The following is a 17,712-nucleotide window of genomic DNA, read 5'->3' as shown; positions in this document are numbered from 1 at the left end:
AGCCAAAGAACTTACACACATGACCCATGGACATGAACAAGGGTGGGAGTATTGCCTGAGGGAGTGGGGGGTGCTGGGTGGAGGGGAGCAAAGGGGGAAAAATTGGGACAACTGTTATAGCATAATCAAAATATAATTAAAAAGAAGAATAGCCAAGATAGGCTTGCATTTTCAAAGGAAGTTTATTAGTATTGAAAGGGACAAACTGGAGATCACAGAACATGCAGCTGCCCAATGTCTAAAGCAAGGCTTCTGCTCTCCCAGTTAATCAGCTCTGCCCGGGGTGGGACTGGGCCACTGTGCAGCCATCTGTCTGAGCTGAAGCTCCTACAGCCCCTGCCTACCTCCGTCAGACTCTTTCCTGCACTTGGGAGATGGCACCAGGGATGCATTGTCCGTAAGGCCAAGACTCATTCTTTCCCTGCCACCCACCTGGCTCCTGTGCAGCTGGTCGAGGCACCCTGTGCTGACAACAGTCCCGGAGTGACGTCCCTCCACGCCAGACTGCGTGCAGACCCCAGTCCCAGGAGGGGCCTTCCCTTAGTCCAGGGAAACGTCCAGTGAGCCCTCCGCTTGCAGCTTCCCTATGGTCTGTACCTTCCTGGAGGCCTTCTGGATGCAGCCGGGGGGCTGGTAGGAGTTCTCATCACTGTCTGGGCCCTGAGAGCCCTGGTTGAGGCCCAGCAGGGCCCGGCAGTGGCAGAGGAAGTTGGGGCTGGAGAAGCAGTAGAGTACGGGGTCCAGGACGCTGTTGAGGTAGGTGAAGGCCAGGGAGCTGTGGAAGAGCAGTGAGCAGATGTCCAGGGTAGGGCAGGCACGCAGGTGGAAGGCCACGAGGGACGCCACGCCAAAGACGATGCTGGGCAAGAAGCAGATGGTGTAGACGGCCACCACCGCGGCCAGCACACGCTCGGCCCTCCGAGGGCCAGCCTGCCCGCCCAGGCCGCGGCGCCGGATGGTCAGCACGATGCTCACCACGGCGAAGAGGATGAGCGCCAGCGGCAGGAAGAACTCCAGCAAGTACAGCGCATTGTGCCACTGGATTGTGGCCGAAGAGTGCATGCCCAGCTGGTAACTGAGGCAGGACTGGGTAGGGTAGGTGATCAGGAACACGTGCCCGTTGAGGAGCAAGATGCTCCCCCAGAGGCCTCCGGCCACCCAGGAGGCAGCCCGCACCGAGGCTCGGCTCAGCGCGTGGTGGGGCCACACCACCTTCAGGTAGCGGTTCAGCGCAATGGCCGTGAGGAAGACCACGCTGGCCGTGCGGTTGGTGGACAGCATGAAGAGGTTGACCTTGCAGGCGACGTCCCCGAAGTGCCAGGTCTCGTGGCGGCGGTAGTAGTCCACGCGGAGGGGCAGGTTGGCGATCAGGAGAAAGTCCGCGATGACCAGGCTGACCAGGAACACCACGTTGGGCGACCAGGGCCGCGTGTAGGCGCAGAAGATGAAGAAGGCCAAGCTGTTCCCCACCAGGCCCAGGACGAACTCCACACCCAGGACTGGCACCAGGAACGCAGACAGTTTTGGGGAGTAGGCTGGGAGGCAGGGGGCCGGTGACCCCAGTGCAGTGGGAAAGGCAGAGGGAGGGAAGGGAGAGGGAGTGAGGGAGGAAGGGAGAGTGGAGGGTGAGAGAGCAGGGAGGAGAGAGGAAGCGCTCCGGTTATGAAATTCCATGTGCTGCATGGGCCGTGGACCTGAAGGAAGTTGGCAGTCTTTCCGCCTTTATATGAGTGTTCAGGGATGAGTGCTGTCAGCTGGCTGCCGCAGTGACTCAGTATCCTGGGGTTTTTTCATCAGCATCCTCGAAGCCACTGAGAAACACCCAGTGTTCCTGTTTGCTAGCAAAGGGGAACCCTGCAGCCTTTCCTCCCGCCCTCCCCTACCCACACTAGGTGATGGCCCCTCCCCCAAGTCTCTGATCCCAGTCTGGAGGGGGGCCTCTGTGCTACCCGTGGCAGAGGAGGAAGCAGGGCCTAGCAGGACTGAGATGGAGGCCCAGAGGGACCCTTATGTAGGAGAGGGCCCTCCTGGGGTGAGGTGGTGCAGCTCGGAGTGGTCAGACATCTTGCTGAAGAAGGAAGGTGGTCCTGGCACCCCATAGCTCTCAGGATCACGCAGACCACCCTGGCCAACCGCCACCCTCCATCGTGAATACAGGCGGGGTAGCCGCCTCCCTACCCCCACCAACTCTAGCAGCAGGGCCTGGGGGGCCAACAGGATGCTGTTCTGGGAGAAGAAGGTGGGCAGTCCAGGATGCACCTGACTGTGCTTGTGGCCTGTGGGAACCAGCCTGTTGTGCTCTGCCGGCCGCTGTAGTGACTCCCAGACTCGTAGTGGCCCCAAAGTCTGTGATGGTCTCACGTCCATGGATACGATGAAGTACATTCCACAGGCAGAAGGCTCTCTTGCCAATTTCTACTGCCATGATCTGGGGACCTGGGGGCTTCTCCTCGGAATGGAACAATCCTGAGGAACCTGGAGGTTCCCTGTCCACTGTCTTCGCCCCTCCGCCTCCACCCAGCATTCACTGGAGACAGGGGAGCGGGAGGCCGGGGCTAGCTTTGGACCAGGTACAGGTCCTGCTCTCCCGCTGTGTGGTGTTCTCCTGGACCCATGGGGCCAGGCCTGAGGGCAGACGGGAGGGCCTGGGGCTCCTGATGACCTGGGACAGCACCAAGGGAGGCTGTGGTTCCAGAACCTGACATCCACCCTTGCCAGCTGAGTATGGTCAGCAGTGTATCATGTGCTGCCAGCTCTGCCTAGACCTCTGGGTTTCAAGGCCAGCGGCCACTGACTCCTCTCCCTCAGACACCCCTGCCCCAGGCTCCTGTCTGGCCACAGCTGAGGGCAGCCAGGCTGCAAGTACAGGGTGCAGGCTGGTGAGATCCCTGGCCTGAGCTTTGAATGCAGACAGGCCTCGGTTGGAAACAGAGCTGCCTGCTTTCCAAAACTCTGGTGAGCCTCATCTTTACAGTGGGGTGCTACCACCTGGCTGCGGAGTTTTGAGGATTAAATGAGATAATGTATGTAAAAACTTCTAGGGAGCTCCCTGGCACAGAACTAGCATTTCAGAAAAACAGATCTAATTTTTATTATTTTCTGTCTTGGATGAGGCACTAGGGACAAACTCGCTTTTCTCTTGGCCACCGGTACCCTTCCGGGGGCCTCCCTGGGACATTGCTGTGTTTTCTCAGCTTCCGCATGGAGCCAGCCACACATTGCTGCAGCCCCAGCACACACCAGGCCTCTGCCCTCACTGTGTTGGGCTACCTGCAAGTGTGGAGAGGCTGGAGGTGTTCTTTGCTTTCAGGAGGGGAGAGCCTTTAGGAGTAGAGAGGTGCGTGAAGGCCCCGACATCCTCCAGGGCCAGAAGCCTCTTCAGCAAAGTCAGGCTCTCCTCTGCTCTTCATTGGAGTGTATCAAAGCAGTGAGCTGCCGGGCCGGGATGGAGAAGGCAGACGACCCCAAGTTGTCCAGAGGAAACTGGCTCGAACCAGGGACCTGTTCTATCTAGATCCAGCTTCAGTTACCCCCACTTGCCCCTCATCGACTTCTCATTGAAGTCCCAGGATCTCCCAAGCAGATCTTACACTGCAGGTTTCATGTTTTGCTTCTACCCACTGCTGCTCCTGGGATGTCCAGCACCCCGATCCCAGACACTGCCCAGGAGCCCTCTGAGTGCATGGATGGGGCGCCTGCACACAGCAAGGGGAACATGGGGAGGCGCCAGACCCGCGCCCCGCGGCAACCTCCTCATGCAGTGTCGAGCCCTCCCAGGGCTCCTCGCAAGCTTCGTGCTTAACTTTGGGTGGAGGAGTCGGGGTTTTTGTGTACTCCTATGTTTTCTATTGATACCATTAGCAGAAATCACTCCTGCTATTGGGGGGAAAACCCAACAGATGCTATTTTTAAAAAATTATGTAAAAAGAATACATGGGAAAAAGGCAGAGTCGTCAGCTGTGCCCCCAGGACGACTGTGCCTGCGTGGGTCGGGCCACACGCACAGTGATGACAGCTCCTCTGCAGGCAGGGACACCCCTCATAGACCCTCCACACGTCCAGATGACGACACACAGTCACGGGAGCACACGGGACCAGCCATCGACCACAGCCTGTTTCCTTGCAGAACCACAGGCACTTGTCCACCAAGAGGCCTTTATTGAGGGGTCCTCTCAGTGGCAGACAAGTGCTGAACTGAGCCTGTGGGGACAGAGGGATGGAGAGGCCGTCCAGCCTCAGGGACAGACCACCTGGCAGAACCATTCAGGACAAAGGGCTGAAGGTTGTTAGAGGAGAAGGAGAGCAACTGGCCCCTCAGGAGCCTGGTGACAGCGGGCAGGAGGAGAATGGATGACGAAGCTGGGTTACTCAGCAGCAGGACACTTAAAAGCAGTGAGGGCTGGGAAAGTAGTAGTTCGACAGGGGTGGCGCGGTGGCACATCCTGTGACTGCTCTGGGCCCACAGCAAGGCAGTCACCCCAGGGGCTTCTTGCGGGCGGGATCCTGGGTCACAGCCAGGGCCACAGAGCCTTGCCCTCGCTCCCAGGCATACCTGTGGAGACACAGGCGGGCAGGGGTCAGGGAAAACCGGCCCTCAGGCTCCCAGGGAGAGGAGGGCAGGCCCACAGCCAAGGCACAGGCCTCCCAGCGACTCACTCCGTCCCGGCTGGCACCAGGAGGCTTTCATCAGGGGTCAGGCTCAGGCGCTGTCCCCCCACGGTCACCATGGAGGAGCCCTCCTGGAGGAGAGGAGCAGGAGAATTGAATGGAGGCTATCAGGCCTCAGCGGCTGTCCGAGAGTCCAGAGTCTGCCTTGGCAAGGAGGCCGTGGGAGCCTTTCTGGACCATGGGAACGCAAGGCCCAGGGGCAGCCTGGTCCCCAAGGGCAAGAGTTTGTGCCACCCTCTCCTCCAGATCCCACTTGCCAGTTGCCACAGCCACAGGTCCACATCCTGTCTTGGGCCTTTGCTGCTGCCTTGTCCATAGATGATCACCTGGTAGGAAGTGACACAGTTCTTTTTGGTGCTTCCTGCCTCCAAAAGGAGATGGCCTTAAACCTGGCCCCCCTACCCCTGACACCAGACCTGGGTGGGACAGGGGCGGGGCCTGCAACAGAGCCATGGATCCCATTCCCTGGGGAGAAGGCTGCCTGGGTTGCAGGCCGCCCTGCTGCCTCCATCGCGATGGGCGCTGCCCACCTGCCCTTTCTTGATCACGCATGCCTGCCCTCCATGTATGCACACACATCTGGTCCCTCTGTAGCACGTCACGACTATTGCTGACCCACAGGAGGGGCACACTAGGGGCACTCCCACATGTGCATGGCATAGTACAGACTCCTGTAGCACATGCACACAGTTCCCCAAAGTGTGCCCACCTCCCTGACTCTGTGAAATTCTGGCCTAAGGAGCAGGAGGGACACGGGACAGGGTAAACTGGAACGAGAGGCCTGGAAGCCTGCAGCAATTGTGCAGGTCACGTGTCTAGCAATTAATCATGCCTCTGCCCCCCTTCCCTGACCTGGCTTTTGCCAACCTTAGCTACTTTGCAAGGCCAGCTTCTTTCAAGTTTCCAGGGCTTTGCTCATGCATCTCCCTTCCCCAGAATGCTCTCACTATCTCCCTCTCTTCCTTTTGCAAATGCCTACATTCACTTTAAAATGTAGCGTACATATCTCTTCCTCCAGGAAGTCTTCCCTGACTTCCCTCCCAGTGTAGGTTCCGCCTTTATCCTCCTGTGGCTTCCTAAAGCTTCTCTACCAAATAATCTATCCTGATTGTGGTGATAGTTGATTAACTTGCCCATTTACCAGACCATATACTCTTTGAGGCAGTGATTCTATCTTACTTTCTCTGAAACACAGTAGACACATGATAAGTGTTGAATGAAAGAAGGCCAGCTTTGTTTGGGTCTCTCTCTGTGTACCTTTCCACCCAACCCTCACTCCCAAACACTTTTCTCCCGTCCAGCTCCCAAGGCTGTGACTGGTCAAAGGCCCAGGGGTTCCTAGCAGGGGGATAACCCCAGGCCCTAGAAACCTATCATTGGATGGGACAACCCCTTACTCTGAAGGCAAAGAAAGATCACTGAGCACAGCTCATCGCAAAGCCTTCGTTTCTGAGTCAGTGAAGAAAGAGGAAGACCTACGCCCATGCCTACAGCCTCCGAAATGTGTGTGTGTATAGTTTCCATTTCCCAGGATTGCTGGGTAGACACCCTGGGTGGCCCAGGGCTGCATTACCTGGGTCTCATAGGTGTCCCCAAAGAGGCTGAGGGGTGTGCCCCCCTGTAGCTCCCTGCGGTGGCTATCCAACCAGGCTTCCAGGGACATGGGCTCCATGACGGATCGTGTGCTCAGGGGGAACGGCGTTTCCTTGAGCAGCTGGTCTGGACCCGTGGCCAAGCTGTGGTCAGTGTGCTCTGGCCCAGCCCTCCCAGCCCCAGCAGACCCAGTTCCCAGGCGCCCCAGCTCTTCACTGCAAGAATGGGCTCTGGATCAAGCCCAAAGACCCAGCAGCCATATAGGGGGTGCCATCTGCCCATACCTTCAGTACTGGGCAGAGTACTCAAAAAGGGGCTCCCTAGTACCCTGGGCCGAGACCCATCTTACTCTGGGAAGGGAGGGAGGAAAGGAGGGGAAAAGGCAGTTCCAGTGGCCTCACCAGGGTTGGGTTTTCCTGTTCTGTGCTGCTCAGAGCTGAAGAACCTGCAGAGACATACGGGGAAGGGGAGGAGGGGCCAGTGTTCCTGACTGAGACATCAGTTAGACAGACACACATACACTCTCAGATGTAGGAGCCCACACATACTCATGGGGCCCTCATATGACTCATATCTGCCCTCTGCTTGCTCCCAGCCCCATGGAGCAGCCCCTTCCCTCCCCAAGGGGGTCTCCAGCCTGGGTCTCCCACTCTTGGAGAGGTAAACTTTCTCCCTAAATCCCAGCGGTGACGGCTCTCGGCTGGCGGGTGCTGCGTGGAGCACTTCTCAGATGTCTGCTGTCCCCAGCCCGAGCATGAGGCCTCAGGGAAATGAGGGACCAGGGCTGGGATGGGCCTCACTCCTGGATGATGGGGGCCAGCTGTGTGCCGAGGTCCTCGCAGTAGAACCACTTCTCAAACAGGACGTCCGTGGTGTCTCCGATGTAGTACCTGCCAGAGCAAAGGATGGGTAACCAGTTCTCCATCTGGGTGCCTCAGGGAAGCCTCCTCTGGCCCAGCTGTCGGTTGATCTCTGGGCCTGGCCGCAGGCCCCGCAGAGCTGGCTGCCTGTTTCGCCCTGTTAGTGCATCCCAGTGGCCACACCTGGCTCTCCCAGAAGCAATGTGCATCCCCAAAGTGAGAGTGCTGCTATCCACCCCCTTTGCGTTGCTCTTCCTGGTCCCTGAAAGTTGACGATTTTCAAAGTGGATAGAACACTGAGGCTCAAAGAAGGTGGGCAGTCTGGCAGGGATTACAACCCATAAGTGGCATAAGCAGGATAGATTAGAGACAGCCTTACAAGCTTAGAGAGCATCATGACAAGTATCTTCACTTCTCCAAAATGGAAGCTGAGGCTGAGCCTGAATCCAGGGCCTGTGGCTGGATGCTCCGTCTGCCTGCTGGGGCCCGAGGTCAGAGCACATGGAACCCTAAGGAACCAACCAGTGGAAAATGCCCCCCAGGTGAGAGAGCCTTCTTTCAGGGTCACGGATGCTGTTGAGGACTGGAGTGAAGCGCTGGGCCTCTCCTCCGGAGGGAGGTCCGTATGCATGTACACGTAGCCTCTAATGGACTCCCGGAAGCCTGCCCGAGCGCCCAGCCTGGCTTGGAGCGCTGGGCTGAGGAGCACCTGGCAGACCGGGGCTGTCTCTCAGGCGCCTGTAGCTGCCGCACAGCTGCTGACTGAATGCCTAAGGCCCAGGGCCAGGCCCTCTCTGCCTGCCCTTCAACTGCTCCCCATAAAGAGAAGTGGTGCTGCTCACAGACACAGGGCGTCTTCCCCACCTGGCCCCCTAAGCTCTACCCCGGGAGCTGGCCACCACAAGGCTTCATAACTGGACCGTGATGTCCTCCAGAAATTGCCTTCGGAGTGGAATTTTAATGTTGAGTCCCTGGCTTTTATTAAAGGTCAAAGCAGCCAGATGAAATCCGTTATTGAATTTGCTATAAAAATGTTATTGAGGAAACCGTCCTCTCCATCACTAAAGATTCCCTAGATAAAGCCCCATGGGAAAGGTTTCTTTTAGAGTTTAAGGCCAGGCATCTGCTTTTACAACAGACTATTATGCAGCAGATTAGTACACAGTCATTAACGTGGTGCTTTTAAAAAAGAATTTAATAGTATAAGGAATACTCATGAGTTTTTCCATGTAAAAAAAAGCAGAACGCAAACCCAGGCTTGAATTAGGACTGCAACGTTGGAAGGTGCAAATATACATAGGAAAAAAGACAATATGGAGGTTTAAGCGCTTTGTTAGGTTTAGTTGGTGGGATGACAATTTTTTTTGTGTTTTCTCTTTATTATTTTTTGTGGGTTTTGTTTGTTTGTTTTTTTGAGATAGCATTCACATACCCTAACATTCACCCTTTCCTGACAGGTAATTTTAATTTTGTTCATATTTTGTTGTACTCCTCCAGATTTCAAGAATGAACGTGTATGACTTTGGTAATTAGAAAATAGGGAAGCATTAAAAAAAATGTTCATTATAACAGATGTCAGTAACTTGTTGGGAACTTCTAATTTTCTTAGTTAACACATACAAAAAGTAATTTAGCTTTTGTAAAAACCTGTGTTCCCTTGAGCCACAGGCTGTGCCTTCCTTTCAGAAGATAATAGTTGAGTGACTGATGGGAACCAAACCGGAACTCAGCTCTGGGAACAGGGTGCCCCTCTAGGCGCCGCGCCCTCCCCCCCCCCCCCCCGCACCCTCCCTCCAACCCGCCGCGGGGCACGCGCTGACTCCCGCCCCCACCCCGGCCGTCCTGACCCTTCCCTTGTATTTCTCTAGCATGCCCGCTTGGCCATTTTCTGGCAAACTCAACTCCCCTGTGTCCAGTTTCTTCGCCTGTAAAGTACAGATGACAATGGTACCTGCCTCACAGGATCATTGTGAAGATTAAGTCAATAAAAATACACATAAAGCGCTTAGGCTGGTGCCTGGCCCATAGGAGTGTGATGCAAATGTTAGCGCTGGCTGTGGAATGAGTCGAGGCAGAGAAAGCCGCAGAGGAGTGCGCTGGTGGAGGGCGAATGAACTCCGGGGCCGAGGCTGGAGGAGCGGCGGCGGTGTTCGGGCTGTCCTGGGCCAGCCGGGTCTGTCTTTGGCGACCCCCTTCCCACCCTTCCACCCTGTCCCTCTACCCCGGCCAGCGGACCTCAGTGCAGAGAGCACAGGCTCTCGTCCCAGCCAGAGGCCTGCAGGCTGAATGGGCAACCAGGAGGGCACATAGAACGTCCTGCCACCTCCGCCATAAGCCCACTCCACCACCTACCCTAACCTCTCCCCATCAGCCGACAAATACAGGATCCCCGTTGCCACCCCATTCTTGCTCAATGGTTGGGAAGTGCTGTCTTGGGTCTATCTCGGATACTTCCCTCTGCTGCTTGCCTACCCCTTCCACCCCATCCCCCGCCCCTGTCTCGGCCCGGACTCCCACTTACCGGAGCCCATCTAGCTCGGTTTTCAGCCGCCTCCGCTCAATCACCAGCCCCACGGTGTTGGCAAACCTCTGCGGAGAGTGGGGGATCCCAGCGGGCAGGAGGAATATCTGCGGAGGCGGGGACAAGGTGTCAGCAAGGCCGCGACGCCCCACAGAGACCTCGGCGCCTGTAGCGCCCTGGCCTCCCAGCGGACCCCCAGGGTCCAGCCCAGCCCCCCTCGATGCCCGGACTCTGTCTGTCAGGAGACGGAGAAAATGTCAGGCTGTGCTGCGGTTGGGGCAGCCCAGAGGAGGAAGTACCCGAGGATGGCGTCGGGGCAGGTCGGGTGGGCAGGAGGGCAGAAAAAGGCGGGAGGACAAGATCTTGACCAAAGCTGGTCCTGGTGGACTCGGTATGTTCCTGTTCTGGTGGCCCTTCGCCTCCCACCGCCTGGGGCCCACCTCACCTCTCCCTGCCGAATGACCACATCCCGGTGTTTCCCTCGCTCCAGGACTTGGAGAACCATGTCGCCCTCCAGCTGGTAAAACACCTGTGGGGCCGTAGAGCAGACAGCTCAGACCCTCCTCACTCCTCCGAGGTCCTTGGCCTGATTGCTGACTGGGAAACCTGAGAAAGTTCCTGAAGGCCTTGGCGTTTCTCAGCAGCTCTGTCAATCCTGCCCTGAGGCCCCAGTCTCCCCTGACATGTGCCACAGACAGAAGTGCTAGTGACACACAAGGATCATGTCTTGACATGCACGTATGACCAAAGTACCCAGGACACAACAGTTGGTGTGTGGCTTGGGAGCAGGAGGCTGTGCCTGTCCAAATCCCTCAGCAGGCCAGCCGGGTGAAGATGGACTCCGTGCTGGAAGCTGGGTTGGGTGGGTGGTGCGGGACGGGAGTGCTCACCTCCTGCGAGCCCCCTGGGGTGGGGCAGGGGCTCCTACTGCGTTTTCTCTATTCCATCCTAAGTCCCTAGTTAATGTGTTTACTGAGGTCACCCCATGGAGCTGAGAGGAGGAAGCAGACACATTTTCTCTCTACCAGTCACGCATTGCAGGGGTGTTGAAGGCCCCAGCCTAATAGTTGAAGGGGTGTTATTAACAATAATTATTACTATCATGTAAGGAGTTAGAGGTGATGGAGGTTCTTGTCTCAGCATCTTCTAAGAGCAATCAAGCTGAGCTCAGGGAAATGTGGCTCTACAGTCTGCCATGGGGGGGGGCGGCATGCTGACACACCCCCTCTGGAGGGCATTTGGCAGCTTACAGCCTCGCAGGGTGGCCAGAGGGGCTTTGGATGTAGGACCATCAGTGCTGGCACCGGCAAAGTCCAGGACAAGCCAGGACAGTGGCCACCTCACTCTCTTGAGCTAGTGATTCCCTCTCCAGGGACGTGCTGCAGTGAATCAGAAATGCGCCTCGCTCACATTGTACATACAAGGCTGTGCTGTCACAGTGCGTGGCGGCTGAAAGCACAGACTCCAGCGCCGCCTTGCCCTCAGCTCAGCCAGGTCACTGTGTGCCCTGGATCAGTTCAGCCAGCCTTTCCGTGCCTCTGTTTCCTTATCTATAAAATGACAGTATCTACTCAGAAAGTTTCTATGAAGTCTGCCTGGGATGCCGCTCACACTGTATCTGCCACAGTCAGTGATGGCGGGAATAAGAAAGTGGTGCTAATAGTAATAATAGCAGAAATGCCGCTATTTTAGGATAGAGTCAAAAATATGGAACATTATGCAACCATTAAAGACTATTTTTGAAAAACTGCTAATCAGGTGGGAAAATGGAAAATGCTAAAGTTATCACTATCATGTTAAAGGAAGATTCAAAATCACACCCAGCAGGATTCCAATTATGTAACCATGCATGTGTGAACGCAAGTCGCGTCCACAGCGGTGGGATTCCCTGAGTGGTGGGACTACAAATGAGGTGTACACTACACACTTGTTTTTCTATATTTCACATTTTTTTTTACAATAAACACTATTTAATTTTATTATTAAAAAATAATCCATGCAAGTCATTTAAATCAAAAAATTTTTTAAAGAAAAAACCTCCCAGGCTCTCTTAGGGAGAAATTCCAGCCGGGAGGAAGCACCTGTGGGGATGGGGGTGGGGTGGGGTTCTTTCAAGGTAGCGGGGGAGGACGAACCCAGAGAGCCTAGGGAGAGGCCACAGCCCTGCGAATATCGGGGAAAGCTGGGCTGGGCTAGGGGCCTGGAGTGACACCCCGGCCAGATTCCGACCCTGTGCGGGCGAGTGAAGGTGTTAGCAGCCACCCAACAAAACCGGAGCAGCGGAGTGGAATTTTTCTCAGCCTTGTCTCTCTGCCCAGAAGCCTTCCCTGTGATGAGGGCAGGCCTGGCCGGGAGCGGAGGTGCAGATCCGGAACAGCAGAAAATCCCAGCCTTGGGCAATCCAAAAGGAATTCTGCTCATTTTGGAAGTAAATGATGTTTGGGACCTATTGCTGGCTAGAAGATTAACTGTCCCTGTGGGCAGATATTAAATTGAATCAGAGCTCTGGTGCCTGGAAAGGCCTTACAGGCAGAACAGGCGGGAGAGGGGCTGGGAGTGCAGAGAACTGATGCATATTAAGTCCTTATGGTGCCCCAGGCTCTATGTACAAACTCTACATGTACAAATTGAATCCCTCCACCACACAGGAGCGATGTCCGCATGTGCCGTAAGGAAACGGAGAGGAGACACGATGTGACCTGTCCAAGATCACATGGATAGGGAGAGACAGACTCCCACCCAGGCTGGCACTTTCCCAGCCCGGGCCCCCTCACACCTGTGTCCTGAGGGGGAGCAGGGGTAAGTGGAGTGTATGTGGTGGTGAGCCGAGCACCTGAAGGGCTGCTGCTGAGGCCAGAGGGCAGCACGGGGGAAATTTTGGCTCAGAGACTCCCCTTCCCTCACCAGGAAGGAGTCTGGACCCTGGGGCTGGGGCGGCTCCTGCAGCACAGCCTGGAGTCTCCACAGGCTCCCGCTGGGTGAGGACAGGAGGGACCGAGAGGGTGATGACTCTCCCAGGGCCTTTGCCTGGACCTCTCCGCTGCCGCAGGTTGGGACCAAGCCTTCGCAAAGCCACCTCTAGCCAAATGCTCCCAGGCCACCTGAATACCCTCCAGAATGGGGACACCTGCTCGGCCAGGCCTCCTCATCTGTCAGCCACCCAGCTAAGTCAGGGCCTGGCCTGGGTCCTTAAGTGGCCACCCATCCACCAGAGCAGCTTGCAGAGACACCGAGGTGGGGGGTGGCGAAGAGGTGGTAGGGGGCAAGAAGGGAAGGAGACGGAGAGGGGGGCACTGAGACCAGGGCTTACAGAGTGGGAGCCTCTGGAAGACAAGATGGGGGTGTCTGAGGCTGCCTGAGACGGGCAGGAGGGACCCGGCAACAGGCCTTGTCTCCTCCATTGTGGCCACTCCCAACCCAATCCTGTCTTCTCTCTGCAGTTATGGATTTCCCTGCCTGTTTTTTCTACAAAGGAAAGTGGTCTCCAGGGAAGTGCGGCGTAAGAGGGGGTGGCTGGGGGTGGGGTGGGGTGTGGACCCTTGACGTGTGAGGGATGAGGGGTTGCCAGCTCTGCTCCGTGGAGGCTGCTGCTCCCTGCTGGCCACGGATCCGCGCCCCCCGCTGGCCCCCACAATATTTACGGAGTAGGTGCTCCGTAAATATTTGTGAAGCAAGTGGATTCTCCAGTCCCCAGCTGTGGCCGAGCTGCCATCAGTGGGAGTGAAGGCTGGTGACTAAGCTGGACTCTAGACTCAAACCTCAGGGCCAGGCCCTCAGGATGAGAGCCAGGGGTCCCATACTGATCCTTTGCCACCAGATTCTGATAGCTGGGGACCTACTGGTGTCGCTTCTTAATAGGGCCCATCTTTTTTTCTTAAGTTGACTCTTGGTTACTTACTTTGGGGTGGGTAGCACAGAAACACAGACCAAAATTCAAAGTCCTAAAGGGTGTTGAGTGCAAATTGCAAATACTCCCCTCTCCCCTCCCCCACCCCCAGTAGCTACTAGCAGCTGATGTGTCTTGTGCCCTCTAGATAAGGAGGGGCCTCCCACCCCCAGCCCTTCCCAGAGACCTTGGCTCCTGACACTGAAGTGTAGCCTCCGAGTCCTTCTGAGTTTGGGCCTCACTTCGGAGGCCAATCTTGCACGTTCAGGTTTGGAGGGAGTGGACCAGGGCCTCCCACCTGGAGCAAGGGCAGCCTCTGCGCCCTCTCCTGCTCGCGGAGGTTGGGCTCTTTCTGAGGATGGAGCTGTCAAAGGTGCCACTGGGCACCCACACCACCCAGACAGCAGTACTGTCCCCCGATTTCAGTTGAGGCCCCTTCACCCCTCAGCCATGTCTCCTGTCCACAGGCTCTGGTCCTGGCTTGGGGAGTGTCCCCTTGCCCCAGGGCCGCATCAGGGGAGGGGCAGTCCACATGCCTACCTCCTCACCCTCCTCGATGTGGTAGTCCTTCCTGATGTTGGGGCCCCCGATGAACATGACTTTGAGCTGCTCCTGATGCCTGCAATGGAGGACAGGTGAGAGGTGCCGAACCAGCTCATGGGAGAAAACAGGAGGGGCCAGGAGGGAGCCTGGGCACACCTGGCAGAGGTAACAGGGCTGTTTCTGCATCATTGCCCCTGTCAGTTCTTGAGGTTTGTCCCCCTCTACTCCCACCCCAGAGTGCCCGTACGTATCCAAGGGTCTGCGTGTGTCTGAGACCGTACATATGCCTGTGTCTTTCCGTATCTGTGTCTTGGTATATGCATGTGTATGTTTGTCTAGCTCCTCTGTGTGTATCGCCCACATCCTCTGACCGAGTAGGGGGTGGATCTCTCTCTCTTCATCAGTCAGGGTCCTTGGGCCGTACTCAAGATCTCAAACACAGGAAAGCAGGCTGGAGGCCCCACTTCCAGGAGGGATAAAATGAACTTGATCTGCCTCCTGCCCCTCAGAGCTGTCTGACTATGAGACTCTATTCCCCCCAAACCGCTGGGTTATAGCTGGGATGCACCTGCTTTAAGTGGAGGGGGAACTAGTGCAGAGGCCCTGAGACAAGAAGCACAGGGGGTCCTGGTGGTGTGGGAGTGTCCTTGGGGAGCAATGGAGAAAAGGCTGCGTCAGGGTGGGGGACCAAGCCACCCCAGGCCTCGAGAACCCAGCCAAGGAGTTCGGTCTTGGCCTGAGGGGTCTAGGCCAAGAGAGCCTAGGAAGTTTTTTTCTTTTTTTGTGATCTTTACTGAGATCTAATCTGTCCCAGCGATTTTCAACCTTTTTCACCTCATACACGTAAACTAATTACTAAAATTCTGCAGTGCACCAAAAATACGTTATATTTTTTGCTGATGTGACAGAAAAATAGGTATAATTTTGATTCATTCACACTGCATGGCTATTGTGTTGCTTGTCATTTTTGTTTTATTTGACAACCTAAGGCAAAAGAGGTCAGTGATCCGGAAATAGTCAGGTGTTGCATGTTTTAACAATTCTTGCAACATACCAGTTGAAAATCGCTGATCTAGGTACATGTGGAAAGTTCCTGAATAAGTCCACTGAAGAACTATTTGAACCCACCGATCAGAGTGCATAAGCCAGATCATGACCTTCTCCTGCTCAAAACCTTCCAGCAGCTTCATATGCACCCCCCACCCCAAATTCATAGTTGGATTCCTAAGCCCCAGGACCTCAGAACGTGACCTAATTTGGAAACACGGTCATTGCCGACATACTTAGTTAAGCTATGATGAAGTTAGACTGGGGTAGGATGGACATCTAATCCAATGTGACTGGTGTTCTTATAAAAAGGGAAATACAGACACAGACACACAGGAGAGCCCCATGTGAAGATGAGGCAGACGTGGGGGTGATACAGCAGAAGCCAAGGAACGCAGAGATCACCGCTAACCCACCAGGAGCGCGAAGAGGCCTGGGGCAGAGTCTCCCTCGCAGCCCTCGCCAACACAGGGACCGAAGCCACAGCCCTACCCTGTCCTGTGCCCCACAGGTCTGCCTGGGCCTCCACCCCCTGTCTGTTTATATTTATTGGCTGCCTCTACCCACTGGAATGTCAGTTCCCCAAGGAGGGGGCTTCTGTCTATTGGTTTCCTGCTATATCTCTAGTGCCAGGAACAGTGCCTGGCACGCAGCAGGAGCTCAGCGAACATCTGCTCAGTGACTGAAGGGAGGGCCCGCATTTTGTGATTACTAATATTGGGAAAGCGCTGGAGGGCTGGGTGGGTGGACCTGGAGGCGGGGCAGCTCCCACTCTCCCAGCTGGCGGTTAAAAGGGTGGAACCAGAGCAGTGCCCATGGCGCTGCAGAGGAGTAAGTGGATATGAGACACCATTAGGAGAAACTAGAGGACTGAGAAGGAGACCGTAGACAGGGATGAGGTGGGGAGAGAGGCTAGGGCTTTGGGGATATGCGGCCTGCTGGAGCTGGCCGTGCTGCACAGTGACCGAGAGTGTGGACTTTAAAGTCAAACTCTTCCTTGGACTTGAGTGAGGACCTTGTCCCACACTAACTTTGTAACATTGGGAAAGTTACTTATTAAAATCCCACCTCCTGGGGCTACTGTGAGAATTCAATGAGATGATGCAAAAGCACTTGGCACAGTCTCTGGCTTGTCAAAATATGAGTGGTTGTAAGTGTGTTCTTCAAGGTACCACCCTGTTGGAGATGTTCTGTGGACACGACTAACGTGGGACTGTGAGCCTGGAGCAGGGAGCCCAGGGAAGGGCCGGGAGGTGACAGGGAGGGCCTGAGAGGTCTGCTGGAGAAAGGCTGGCCGGTCAGCCAGGCCTGGGGGGAGGGAGCCAGAGGGGGGGAGGGGGAGGGAGAGAGAGAATTCTTGCCCGCAAATGTGAGCATATGTGCCTGCCAACAAAGAAGGGAAGGAGGAAAAGCAATAAATCACAATAAACCTGTGGTTTCCCGGACAGAGTTGGGGTGCATGATTGGGCTGTCCGCAGACCTGGGTTCTACTGCAGTTCCCGGGCCACCCTTCTCAGAGTCCCTGGGCGTTGGAGAGCTGTTTCTCAGCCATGGGGGCGGAAGGGCCGCCACCTGCCATCTGTGTCTCTCCTAGCCTCAGTTCACCCAGCCGTCCTCAGAAGTCAAGGTCACAATCTCCACACCCCAGTTGTCAGAAAGAGGAACAGAACAAGGGTGGTGGCACCCGGAAAAGCCCTCCCTCCTGCCCTGAAGACACCGTGAGGATGATGGCCCCCTGTATGCCGCCTTCTGGGTCATGGAACTCAGAGCTGGAGGGAGAGGGCGGAAGGGTGCAGAGGCAGAAGAGGAGGTGAGGACAGAGGGCAGGAGGAGGGAGGCTGCCTGGGACTCACAGGAGCTTGTTGCAGACAGGGGGCAGGAAGGAGGCCCGGTTCTCCGCCACCCAAGTCCTCACTCTCACAGGACGCTCCATGGCCATCCGGGGAGCTGTGCTCCCAGCCCTGTCCTGGGGCCGCTGGAGAGGCGCGGTTCCGCCCACTCGTCTATGGGCTGCCTTGTTAATCAGCATCCCGAGGGGTCAAAGTGCGGGGCAATCCCCTGGACACCACGGTAGCCGTGGTTGGGCATCAGCGCGGTGGCCCTTGTCAGCCGTTGATCAGAGAGCCCTGGTACCGCCGCCCCTCTCCCGCCCGAGTATCCGGCCAGGCACTGGCTTGGCCCCGCCGCACATCTCGGGGGCGGCGCCCCTCACATCTGCTTGGGGATTGGGAGACTGAGATTGGCGTAAGACACAGGATTGAGAACCCTCCTGGTCCTTTGTCCTCAGACTGCGCCTGGGCCCCGGGAGGGCTCCAAAGAAATACTCCGCCCGCCCCGCCCCGCAAGCAGGCGGCTTGGAAACCTGAGCATCTAAGTCCAAGAGCGCTGGCACTGGACTGAAGCCTGTTTCCTAATCTGAAAAATGGGAATGTCTCCGCAGCCACCCAGGGCTGCAAAGAGGCTGCCACAGGCCCCGGTTCGTGTCATCCGCTATCTTGTCGCGAGCAGTCCCCAGGTTTACTGAGAGCCGCCGGCAGCCCTGCCTTTGGCTGGGAGAAGGCAGCGGTTCCGCATGGACGCGGGCGCACTGCTGC

General features: G+C 56.4%; 2 protein-coding genes across 3 annotated transcripts; both read right to left on the bottom strand.

Moving 5' to 3' along the window:
• Positions 1-540: 540 nt before the first annotated feature.
• OXER1 (oxoeicosanoid receptor 1) lies at positions 541-1,733 on the bottom strand. Its single transcript, XM_054565834.1, has one exon. The coding sequence runs from the start codon at positions 1,681-1,683 to the stop codon at positions 541-543; it is 1,143 nt and encodes a 380-aa protein (XP_054421809.1). The 5' UTR covers positions 1,684-1,733.
• Positions 1,734-4,127: 2,394 nt separating this feature from the next.
• On the bottom strand, positions 4,128-17,123 carry HAAO (3-hydroxyanthranilate 3,4-dioxygenase). Of its 2 annotated transcripts, XM_054565816.1 has the most exons (10): positions 16,972-17,123; positions 14,069-14,147; positions 10,088-10,171; positions 9,643-9,749; positions 7,062-7,151; positions 6,663-6,706; positions 6,242-6,387; positions 4,926-4,994; positions 4,657-4,739; positions 4,133-4,552 (listed from the first exon to the last, which is right to left on the bottom strand). In XM_054565816.1, exons 1-10 carry the CDS (start codon positions 17,055-17,057, stop codon positions 4,474-4,476), a joined length of 867 nt encoding a protein of 288 aa, XP_054421791.1. In that variant the 5' UTR covers positions 17,058-17,123; the 3' UTR covers positions 4,133-4,473. The 2 variants fall into 2 exon arrangements, with proteins under 2 accessions (XP_054421798.1, XP_054421791.1); XM_054565823.1 differs by lacking the exon at positions 10,088-10,171 and having other exon boundaries at positions 4,128-4,552.
• Positions 17,124-17,712: the final 589 nt, after the last annotated feature.

This window comes from Pteronotus mesoamericanus, unplaced genomic scaffold (assembly GCF_021234165.1).
Source record: "Pteronotus mesoamericanus isolate MK-2021 breed Mesoamerican mustached bat unplaced genomic scaffold, CSHL_Meso_final contig_101, whole genome shotgun sequence".
NCBI lineage: Eukaryota > Metazoa > Chordata > Mammalia > Chiroptera > Mormoopidae > Pteronotus > Pteronotus mesoamericanus.
This window is presented reverse-complemented; position numbering and strand designations above follow the sequence as displayed.